At 49.0% G+C, this 11581-nt stretch overlaps 1 protein-coding gene across 2 annotated transcripts; it reads right to left on the reverse strand.

Moving 5' to 3' along the window:
* Nucleotides 1–5055: 5055 nt before the first annotated feature.
* ARL11 (ARF like GTPase 11) lies at nucleotides 5056–8008 on the reverse strand. 2 transcript variants are annotated; one of them, XM_082751571.1, is made up of 2 exons: nucleotides 7458–8008; nucleotides 5056–7344 (listed from the first exon to the last, which is right to left on the reverse strand). In XM_082751571.1, exon 2 carries the CDS (start codon nucleotides 7335–7337, stop codon nucleotides 6750–6752), a length of 588 nt encoding a protein of 195 aa, XP_082607697.1. In that variant the 5' UTR covers nucleotides 7338–7344; nucleotides 7458–8008; the 3' UTR covers nucleotides 5056–6749. The 2 variants fall into 2 exon arrangements, with proteins under 2 accessions (XP_082607697.1, XP_082607696.1); XM_082751570.1 differs by having other exon boundaries at nucleotides 5056–7347.
* Between the last annotated feature and the right edge of the window lie 3573 nt (nucleotides 8009–11581).

Genomic DNA, 11581 nt, shown 5'->3' on the forward strand with positions numbered 1-11581 from the left:
GATGGATGGCAGTGTCCCTGACCTCTTTGGGGTTCCATTGGAGTGGGTTGGAGATTGGATCTGCATTGCCCAGTGGGTGAACGTAGATGAGTTGCCCAGTTTCACTTCTGTTCAGACATGTAGGACAACAAATCAAACCATTAGAAAGCACTTTTCAAGAAGAAAAGGGGGGAAAATAGAAAACAAATGAGAATTCAGGAGCTGGAGCAGCTGGGACCAAACGCTTCCATTTTCACAATTTTGGCTTAACATTGATGCTGCCCTGTCCTAAATCCTTCCTGAGCAGCCTACATGTTGACAGAGGATCGTAGGGTGGTTTTTTTTTCCTACCTGAGTTTTAAAAAGCGTTAGGGACATTGCAGCATTGTGCATCATACTTCAGAACATCATCAGTTTTGTGTTTTAAACTGAAGGCTAAAGAAAAGTTCGTCTTTACAGCTCTCTGCCTTCATCCGTCAGTCCCGATGATCCCCATATAAATTACCTGTATGTGAAGGAGGAGTGAAGTGCTGTGTATTTATATATTACATATGTTACAGTGTTATAAACCACAGTGAGGTCTGGCCCCGTCCCTGTCACCGTGAAACAAGTATTCAGAATTAGTTCTCCAGGAGCAGCCCCTGTGCCCTTGGGTTTGTTGTTTGGGGCATCTCAGGGCATGAATTTGTGTTGGGGGAGTCCTTGGAGGGCTTGTCAAATTCTCAAGTTTACATCAAGCACCTCCAAATATTGGAGGTGCTTGTCAATATATTGTTTTTGTCAATATATTTAAAAAAAAAAAAAAAAGAGGAAAAAAAAAAGTGGTCTTCCAGTTCCTTTATCCCTCAGCCCCAGTAATCTCCACATGCCATGGCCCCGATGAAATGAGCCAACGTGGTTTCAGGTTGGACCTTGCTGACAGCAGCATGAGCCCAAACGTCCGCGTGTGCTGTTTTGCAGGGCTATCGGTACCCAGGGAGGAGTTTTGGGGAGAGCTCAGCCCCAGATCTGCACTCGTACTATGAAAACTGATGGAAAGGGGAGAAATCTCTCCTTGCAGTTTTCACACCTTTAGCTCTATTTGGTATTTTAGCCAACTTCTGAGCTCTTGAAATACTGCAGGAGTTCCTCTCCCTTAACCAGTTGCATTTTTGATGATAATGTAAAGGAAAAAAAAAAAAAAAAGCTATATGGTACTTAACGATGGGAGAGAAAAATCTGAAAATGCAAATCCTACAGGCTTCAAAACCGAAGGTTGTTAAATTCTGGGTTTATTCTTGGCATAAACCTGTGGGTTGCTTCCCAAACCTGACACTTGCTGCTGATGTCCTTGCTCTGGAGCTCCCTGTGGTGCAGTGCAGGGCCCCAGCACCAAGACACCACCTTATAAAGAGCCCGGAGCTTGCCTGAAGGTTCATCAGCCTCACCATGGCCCTGCAGGGATCGTGGTAGTTATCAGCACAGCTCCTGGGGGACATCTCCGGCTTTCCAGCACCGCCAGCTCTGCTGGAAAGCATCTTTCCCACCAGCTGGGTAAAGAACAAACTCCCACAGGAGCCACGTCCTCCCCTAAACCTCTTTACCTTCTCAAACCTGGAGTTGAAAGGAAGGGTTGGATGGAGTTTTGGGCAACCTGATCTGGTTTAAAAATCAAAATCACAGACTGTGTATAAATAAACTGGAATCCAGGCAGGATGGGACAAAACCAAAACACGTGGACTTCTTCATTTCCTTGACTCCATCGTTGATACCTTCAACGAGGCAGCCTGTTTCCGTCGCTGTTGTTTCACAGCTGAGCTTTCCTGCACTGCCCTTGGGTTTTAGGGTTTTGGGGTGTGTTTTTTCTTCTGGATGTATTATTTATTTTATTCCTTTATCACTTTTTCATTCTTAAAAGGTTGATGTTGCTTTTATAGCAGTACTTGCACTATATGCAGTCCCGAACCCCACACCAAGTATGTTCTTGGAGGCCCTTCCCTTGAGGGCGTTTTCTTTCCTGGGGCCCATCACCTTCAAGGAGACAGCAATGAGCTCCATGAACTTCCACCACCAAAATTGAATAGCAATCATTTAATTAGGATAAATTTGCTATGAAGAAGACGATGGCAACCGTTCAAGGCTCTGGTGACACATCCACAGCCCCCAGAGGTGTCTTGAAGAGCTTGGTGGCACCGTAGACGTTGTCCCCATCTCTTTCAGGGCAGCTCTGGAGGCTCAGGACCCATGCTTGCAGCCCCAAATCTGCTCTTTGCTGGTGATGGTCCTGGGGTCGTGGCATGGACCTGGGCACCCTGCTCGAGCAGGGGTTGGACCAGATGTCCTCCAGAGGTCCCTTTGGACCTCAGCCATTCTCTGGTTCTGGGATGGGTCCCACCTTGTCTTGCAGAAACAGGAATATCAGACACATTTTGCTTCCCTGTTGACCTTCTCCCACCCAAACCAGGGAGCGATGCTTTCTCCACTTTTGTGAATGCTCAACCCTTCCAACTAGTCGCAGTGCTGCTCTCCTCCTCCACCCTTGAATGTTTTTTTTGTGAGATCTGATGGGTTTCCCAGTCACTGGATGCTGGGACCCCTTCTGCAGATTGCCTGATGGGGAGCATCACGACCAAGTCCATCCTTTCACCAGCTTTTGCCATCTGGTTTCTCCTCCATTTTCAAGGTCTTTGGTCTCATTATTTCTGCTCTCTACCTCAGGTCCGTTTTGCTTTCCCAAGCCTGGCTTTCTCTGCAAATCCATCCCTGGTGCTGCTCAAGCAGGGAGCTCATGGAGAGCAGCAATGTCTGCAATACACGGACAAAGCTTGTGATATAGGCAACATTTGCTCCTGAAGGCAATGAAAACGACGAGTTGCGAAGCGTGTATCTTTCTCCATGAGCAGAACAAGCCCTTGAGTCAGTCTGTTGGCTGGGAAGAAGTGGTACATGACAGAAAAATGCTCTCAAAGCAATGCCGTGGCTGTTAGACCTGCTCCTGCTTGGGACGTGAGGGTCCCGGCCTGCCCTGGGGTGGTGTTTTTCTTCCCGAGGAAACCTCCCGTTTGGTCTTTCCAAAGAGATTTTCCCCCATTATGAAACTTGGCTTGGGACTGTACGGCTTTGTCCTCTCACTGCAGAAACTGGTGGCTTCGTGACCCTGGCATGACGGTGCTTTGGTTATAAAAAAAAACGTGAATTTAAGAATAGTTCATCAGCCGTGTGAACTTCAGGGAAGTTATTTCTCATAGCAATTATCAGACAAGAGGTCGATCATGGCTTAAATGCCATGATCAGGCATCAGGAAGAAGATTAGAGGAGAGCCAATTAATTAATCCTTGTAAATGCCAGAGTGTTTTTAACCATAGTTGTCGTTTGCAGTGATCGCAGTTGCACGGCTGTTTTCAATGCCACTTGGCAGCGGTGTTAGCATTTTCAAGAGGTGGTGGCACATGTGGTTTCACCCCCTGTTCATCTCAGTGAGTTACATGTGGTGAATCTTTATAGGTGATATTTCAGGGTTTATTTAAGAGGAGGAAACTAATATACAGCTGCTAGGCATATTGAAGTGATAGCAATGCCATTTCACTGTATTATGTAACCCATTTTCTAACTTCTTTTTTTTTCCCAATCTATCCTTCTGTGTTGTATCTGGAAAAATATATATTTAAAAATGAAAAAATAAAGGAAAGGACACCTCCCACCAGCCCAGGTTGCCCAAAGCCCCATCCAGCCTGGCCTTGAGCACCTCCAGGGATGGGGCAGCCACAGCTTCTCTGGGCAGCCTGTGCCAGGGCCTCACCACCCTCTGAGGGAAGAATTTCCTCCTAATGTCTAAGATCTCCCTTCTTTTACTTTAAAACCATTCCCCCTTGTCCTGTCATTATCTGATTGAGCAAAGAGTCACTCTCCATCTTTTTGTAAGCTTCCTTCAAGTATTGAAAGACTGCAGTGAGGTCTCCCAGAGCCTTCTGTTCCCCAGGCCGCACACCCCCAGCCCCCTCAGCCTTCCCAGGAGAGCTGCTCCAGCCCCTGCCCACCCTCATGGCCCTCCTCTGGCCCCGCTCTCCCAGCCCCACACCCTCCCTGGACGCAGCACTCCAGGTGGGGCCTCACGAGGGCAGAGCAGAGGGGCACAATCCCCTCCCTGCCCTGCTGCCCGCACTGCTGGCTGCTGCCCGGCTTTTTGGCCACCACGACCCCAAATCCCTCTCCTCAGGGCTGCTCTCAGTGAGCAGCAATGTCTGCGATACAGGGACACCACTCGTCACTGGCCCCCACCCGGACACGGAGCCATCGGCCACCAGCCATTGACCACCACACTCACCAGTACGGTTTGTCTCAGTGGAGCAGATGGATGCACAATTATGAATTTTGGTTAACTGAAGTCGCTTGTAAGCTTCAGTATGTACCAGAAGGTCTCTGAAGGTCTCCCAAACCTTGCTATCCTATGACTTGGCCACTTCTGACCAGAAGTTCTTAGCCACCAGATTTGAAGTATTTGGTGCTTGCTGTTGTGTGAGCATTGGATTAGGACAGGGCAGGAGTGGGTAGATTTGCTTGTTTTCAGTTGCTTTGCAACACGGGAGGAAAGAGAGGATAATTAGAAGTGAACTCTGTGCTGCTGTTTGGAGCAGCGTGGCCCAGCATCATTTCGTCAGGCTCCAACAAGGGCGTGAGCGAGCGGGGCAACGTGACCGAGAGCCGAGCAACGCCTGCTTGCAGAAAGCAAGGGCAGGCAGTCACATGCTGCCCCACGGGATGGAGCCTTGTGCCAAACCCCTCCTTCAAGGGACGTGAGGACGCTGTCGGGAACGGGGATGTTGCCTAAATCTGCTTCGGGCCCTGCCACGAGAACCCCTCCTTCACCACTTCCCACTTTGATAGTTTGATGTGTAATTGCTGAGCTCTACCAAAGGCTCGTGGTCACCTCTATTTGCTGCCCCCTTTGTGTCTTGAAAGGGACAAAAAAAAACACTCCTGGGGGAATAGGAAGGCTTCAGAGCCTTTTTTTAACCACCAGCAGACAGTTTTGGAGAGTCAAATGCACGCACCAAGAGCCAGCTAAGAGTAAAGCAGCAGCACGACAACTCTTCGACACATGCTGAGTTTAATATTGCAGATCCCAGCCCCTAATGATCGATACTCTGTTTGGTACCATGTGAGATGTGTGACCAAAACACCAGCAGACTGAATGAGGAGTCACTTTTGACACAGCAATCGGATTGTTGTGTTGCACCTCCAGGCCCGCTGCTCCACGTGGCCGGAGGGGCCCCTGAGAAGATTCGTCCTCTCCATGCACTGGAGATGGGGCTGCACGGATAACCTGGGATCGTTCATCTCCATCTCAATACAAGTGCATGTTTTTGCCTTACAAAAACCTCTTCATCTGGTTCCGACAGTCAAGAACACAACAAGTGCTTGGGAAACGTGTTAGAAGTCAATGGCGGCCACCTCCAAGCCGGAGGCAGATCAGTGCGCTTATATTAGCCACAAATACACAAGTATTTAAATACAAAAGTATTTAAAGACATGATTTTATCCTCCTTGTCATACACACAGGTTTGTGATAGAGGTTTTTACAGTTCAGTGCTACTTACGGCTACTCATGATCACTCCGGCCAGACCAACACTGGAGCACTCTTTTATCACATATAACAGTTATTATATTTTATGTATTAACACAGCTACAAATTGTGACTCACTTGGAAGGACATCTTTTATTGAGACCTTCCCCTGAGTGGTTTGTTGTGCCCTGCTCCTTCAGGAGTTTAGACAGGCCCTGTGTCCCGGCTGCTGCCTGCTACGAAGTGAGGCTAATCACAGCACCAGAGGCAGCTGGATGGTTAATGCCTTAAGAGCCATGAAATGCACTGGTATGAAGAGCAGAAGGCTTCTTTGTGCATTTTTCTTTGGTGATTCTGGGCTGAATAAGTTCCTTCCCGAAAGCAGCCGACTGCTGCTGACTGTAAATGTGGTATCCTCTCTCGATCTCCTTGCCCCACCGCTTTCATTCATTGCATCGTGGAGTAGGGTCTACCACTAAGCCTCTTAACTTTAACCCTAATTAAGAGAATTTTGGGTGTGGGGCACCCTCCAGGCACACATTTCATAGGTCCTTCCTCCAGCAGGCTCAGTGTGATCAGACACAGACCCCACTGGGACCTTGGCCCTGCTGTGAGCTTCCAGGGCTGGGAATTTTGGCTGCCTGGAGCAGGGTGAGCATGGAGAGCCCTTTGGCTATCAGCCTGCCCACGCTGGGCCACCGCCTGCAGAGTGGTTTCACCTGATTTCAAACCATCTGAGAGGGGGGCTTCCCCTCGACCACCGCGAGGATATTCAGAGGTTGTGTTTCCACGCACCTAGAACTTGGGTTTGACTTCCTTATATTTAAAGAGAACACGAGGGAAGTTAGGCACCATTTTCCTGCAAACGGTATTCAATAAAAATAAGGAATGGGAAAGAAAGACAAGGAATTAGTAAGTACACATCCTGGAACAGCATCACAACGTCTCATCCTGTCTCATTTCCATGGTTTGAAGGTTACACCTGTGGGTGCTGCACTGAGGCCGCTGTTGGAAGTCCTGCTCCATCAGGATAGCTGCATCAGGGCTGGGAGGAAAGATAAAAATCCCTCGTGGGCTTCCCTGCCAAACATGCAGGTGGCGAGCATCTGAGAGACGGATCCCAAAATGCTCCTGCTGGGTGTTTCTCAGCGCGACGTGTGCCAGCTGCAGGTCTGCTCCTTTCAGGGGGCGCCCAGAGCCTGGCATCCTGCTGGCTCCACCTCGGGCTCACCCGAGGGCTTGCCTCCTCTCTGCTGGCCCAACAAGGGATGTGCAGCGCTGCCCCGCGCCCCTCAGCAGCTCACCCAGGACCCCCAGAGCCTCCTGCAAGCCCTGCCCGGTGAGGGCACTGCAGCCCCGCAGCACCCACGGGTGCCCCATCAGCCGCCCCCGCTGCAGCCGCTGCCCCAGCTCGGCAGGAGCCATCGCCCCGGGCACCTCCTGCTTGTTGGCCAGGAGGAGGACGGGGACACCGGCCAGGCTGGGGTGGTCCAGGGCTTCCTCCAGAGCCTCCAAAGCTTCAGGAAGCCGGGCCGTGTCCGTGCTGTCCAGCACGAAGAGGAGGATGTTGGTGTCCTCCAGGTAGTGGGGCCAGCTGGCCCGGAGGCTGCTTTGTCCCCCGACGTCCCAGAGGGTGAAGGGCAGGCCACAGGGCGTCCGCAGGGACTCCACGTTGAAGCCCACGGTGGGGCACGTCTCCATCGCCCGGCTGCTCTTCAGCCTGTAGAGGAGGGTGGATTTGCCGGCGAGGTCGAGCCCCAGCATGACCACCCGTGCTTCTCTCCTGCGCCGGCCTTTGGAGATCAGCTTCCCCATCGAGATCCTGCTGCAAACAACAAGGAAAAAAATAAAAAAATAAAATGAAATAGGAAATAAAAAGGGTACTTCCTGGGTAATATCAGTCAATAACAGAGCACTCGGTTGTGCTTTGCTTACGTTTGCTGAGCAAAGGCTCGGGCAGCTTGTTGCTCCTCTCCTCTTGGCAGCTAGGACGAGGCAGAGCTCTTATTTTGGAGGTGTGGAGCAGAGCCAGGCGCCTGCTGCCTCCCAGGCTCCATCGCCACCCGCAGCTCTCAGCAAGGGCCTCGGCGCGGTGCAGGAAGAGGTGGGGAGGCAGCGGGACACGTTGTTTCCTCCGCATCGCCGCCAGAAAGACACGGGCTTTTGTTCATTGGCTTCTGGAGGGGAAATCCACCCCCGGCCGGGCAGGAGGAAACCGGGTTTCAAGCACGGGGTTGCTCCGGGAATTTGCTGAATCACAGCTCAAGGGTGTGGGCAGCACCGACGGGTTTTCAGTCTTGGGCTTGCACAAATCCGATCCAGCATCGGCTTTCGCTGCCTTCCTCCCCGCATCGCACGGGGCTGTAAGGTCCTCGTGATGGGTATTGTGTGAAACCCATCACGAAACCCCAGTGGGTCCAGCGGGCTGCCCCTTGAACCTGCCCCGCTCCTCCTGCCTTCGCTGCTGATCTTCTCCGAGGCTTGAGTTGTTCATTCATAAAACTGATTTATTTAAAGTAAACTGGGATGTAGATACGGGAATCAAGGGCGGAGATCCTGCCATCCGACAAACAGCGATTTGGAAGATGTTGCAATGGGCTTTGATTGCATCACCCTCGAACACGCCACAGAAATAGGCTTCTTCTGTATATTAAAAAAAAAAAAAGGAAGAAGAAGAAATAAAGCAGAATAAAGAATGCGACTAACGCAACCCGGGTGCAGTTTTATTGAGGATTGCTTTTAGGTTTTGTGTGACAGAGAGCAGATTAATTCGTGGGCAAATAGAGAGATAGAGGGAACTCTATTTTTTAATTTTTTTTTTACGTTTTCATACCCCTGGTATTGAACTGTAGTCTGTTTTCTTTCCCCCTGCCAATTGTTCCAGAGACGGGGTGCAGAAGATCCTTGCAGAGTCTGTTCCACCCACAGCTACGTTATGAGAGCATAATCTTCCAGTAAATAATACATGGGGGCAAGTGCAGTTTTGTGCAAGAAAGGCTGGGAGAAAAGAAAGTCAAAGCAGACGAGATGAGCGCCGAGAGGTCCTGTTGCTGGAGCAGAAAGGCGAGACACTAAATAATTCACAAACTCTGCTCTGAGGAGAGGGCAGCCCTCACTGCAGCTACCTCTTGTGTGGGCAGAACAAATGGTCTCGCCTTGCTGATGGTTCCCTCTGGAGACCACCTCGCTTCAGGGCTAGACGAAGATGCCCTCAGCATGGCTGTCCAGGTAACCTTCGTGCCAAGATGTAGACATGCATAGACAAGAGGATCTCAGCCCAGCAAAAGCAGACTGTGCCTCCATCTCCAAACCTGAGGTGTTGAAAATCAGTGTTGATGGGTAGCTGCACGAACCAGCAGCCGAAGCCAAGGTGCCTCTTCCTGAGCCAGGGTCCCAGAGGCTCAAAAGCTGGCTGACAGCACACCAAGAGCACTGCAACGCAGCCTCAGGCTTTGACAGGCTGGAGGAAAGCCTGTGGTGATGTTTCTTCACGACATATGGCTTCCCAAAGTCGTTGACCTACTTCCAAAAGTTTGGTGACAAGATTCACGCGATAAAGTTCACAGCAGACATTGAGCACCTGCCCTTCACATGCCCATCAAGCATTTGGGAGAGTTGCTCCTACCTCAGCTGAAATCTCTCCTGGCCCCAAAACCCAGCACATCCCCAAAAATTTGGGTTTCCTTGCTCAGCACTGGCTGGTGTTTCTCCAGCCCATGAGTGCTGCTGCGATGGGGCTGCCCCCTTCACAGACCATCCCCAGCTGCCTTCTTCCTCCATAAATTGGCACAGGGCTGCACTTTTCTGTCTGTACCACTGTGACTCTCATTCCAGGTCCTTCTTCTTACCTCTTAAACTCACCAATCTCTTCCTCCTTGACCCTTAACACCTCAGATCTGTCTCCTCAGGGTGATTCAAGACTGAGTTTCTTCAGCTTTCTCGCCTATCCTAATGCTCTCACTCCCCTTTCTGACACCATCTATTAGCCCTTCCTCTATCTCAGATCAGGTCGTGCATTTCATGCTGTGTGCTGCATACTTGCAGTCTTCACCTTAAAAAATAGTTAAAACTCTATCTATAACTCTATCTTGAAGTGCCTGAATCTCAACTCTTCCATTATTCTTAGTGTTTCTATGTGTAAACAAACAAAAAAAAAATAGCAAAAATAGGTACGCTTACAAAAATACGAAGCTCTTACTCCATCCTTTCACATATTATAGTGTTTGCTCCTCCGTCCGTATTTTATTTTATTTTTTAGTATTTCCTCAGTTGCTGTTGAGGCAGCCCTACACAGGATATCTAGTGCTGCATAACCACACCGCCTACTTACTTGCAGTAGGTATACTATAGGTAATATCTCTCCTGAATCTGTTAATACTACAGGAAGCCAAAATTACAGCTCTCTTGCATTGCATCTGGCTCTCCACGGAGTGTCACTGTTAGCTCGCACATCTCGCAGTGGACAGCCCATCCCCAGAGGCATCAAACAGCTGCTGCCAAACCTCCAGGGCTGGAGATCCCTGCTTGGATCAGGAGAGGACCTCCTTTGGCAGCCTGCCGTGGCAGGATCGCTTCAAAACGGATTTTGCTGAACAGCTGTAGGTGTGTTTAGTGAGCCTATGCTTTCACATCTAGAAAAAGCTGATGGTGAGGTCTGCAGAACAGAGTGGAATAAGGCGCCAGCTGTGCATAGGGGATATCCAGCTCCAGATTGTTTTTCTATCAGCTGGCACCATGTGCTAGGACTCTGCATCTGAATGAAAGCAGCTAAGCCAGGGGTGGAAAGCATAACGCTGAACAAAGAGGAGAAAAGCATTCTGAAACTTTCTTTCAGCATCCTTTAACAGGTCATTGACAGCTGCCAGCATCACTCTCCTCACTGTGGTCGCTTACAGAGCTGCAGATGCAGGCAGGCATTTTCATCTAAAACTGACAAAAGGTTATAAATTCTACTAAACCTGAATTTATCTATGACTACGGCACTTTGAGATCCCGTTTCAACAATGTGCACCTCAGAATGAATCTGCTGATTCGAGTTACATTACGGTTTAGGGTGTAATTCAATGCCACGCTATTGTTTTGTATCTCCAATGCTTTGAGTTTTGTCACTTGAGAAAAGGACTTCATAGTCATCTGCGATGACATCTGCCTAGTCATCTGCTGTCAACTTCGTGAGACGGAGGTTGAGATGGTCAGTGCAAGAGAGATACCGGCATCTGAGCGAACTCATCCAAGTCAGCAATGAGTTACATTGGCAGTACGTTGTGATAAGCAGTAATTGCTACAAAATAATAATAAAAAGTCTCTGGAAAGCACTTTGCCTGGTTGAGCTATTTAGTGCTTTCGTAACATTTCCAGTCTGTCACAACTTTTCCAAGAAGGATATAAGATTTCATATCCCTTTTCCTTCTAGAAAAAAAAAAAAAAAAAAAAAAAGAGAGAAGACTTTTTTTCCTATTGTTGGCTTCTATAAAAAGCGTTGAAGAAAGAAAAAGAACAAAGACTAGTAAGTAGCATTCACTAGGTTATACAGTGACTTCTGCTCCACTCAGAGCACTTTTTTTAGCTGTAAAGCTCAGACATGGTATAAACTAACTGCAACTACTGTGAGGTGTTTATGGACTTAATCTACCTGCTGACGTTAGCAATAACTAATGACAAGAAACCTAAACCCATGTGAATAAAAACTTTGACTGGGGGATGTGTATCAGTAAATGTTTAAACAACTGGGTTTCCATATAGTATAAATAAGCGGGTCTTTGATACAGTACTAAATAGGATCAAAGCTCTGTTTACACAGCTCCACCTTCTCACCACTTCCTAGCAGTGTCAGGGAAGGCACCTATTCTAAACAGATGATTTGTTTCCAGAGCCACCAACAGGAGCAGAAATGCAATGCACTGCATTTCTGCACTGCATGAGCAGATATGCACTGCTATTTCTCTGGCAAAAGGGAAACCATTGGTGTATGTTTGGGTTTTCAGTTGCAGTTCCCCTTCTGCCTCTTCCCTTGGAGGCTCTCACTACACTTTTCCACATAACGTCTTATTTGTGCTTTC

The sequence above is a fragment of the Aythya marila genome (assembly GCF_965140915.1).
Source record: "Aythya marila genome assembly, chromosome: 1".
Taxonomy (NCBI): Eukaryota; Metazoa; Chordata; class Aves; order Anseriformes; family Anatidae; genus Aythya; species Aythya marila.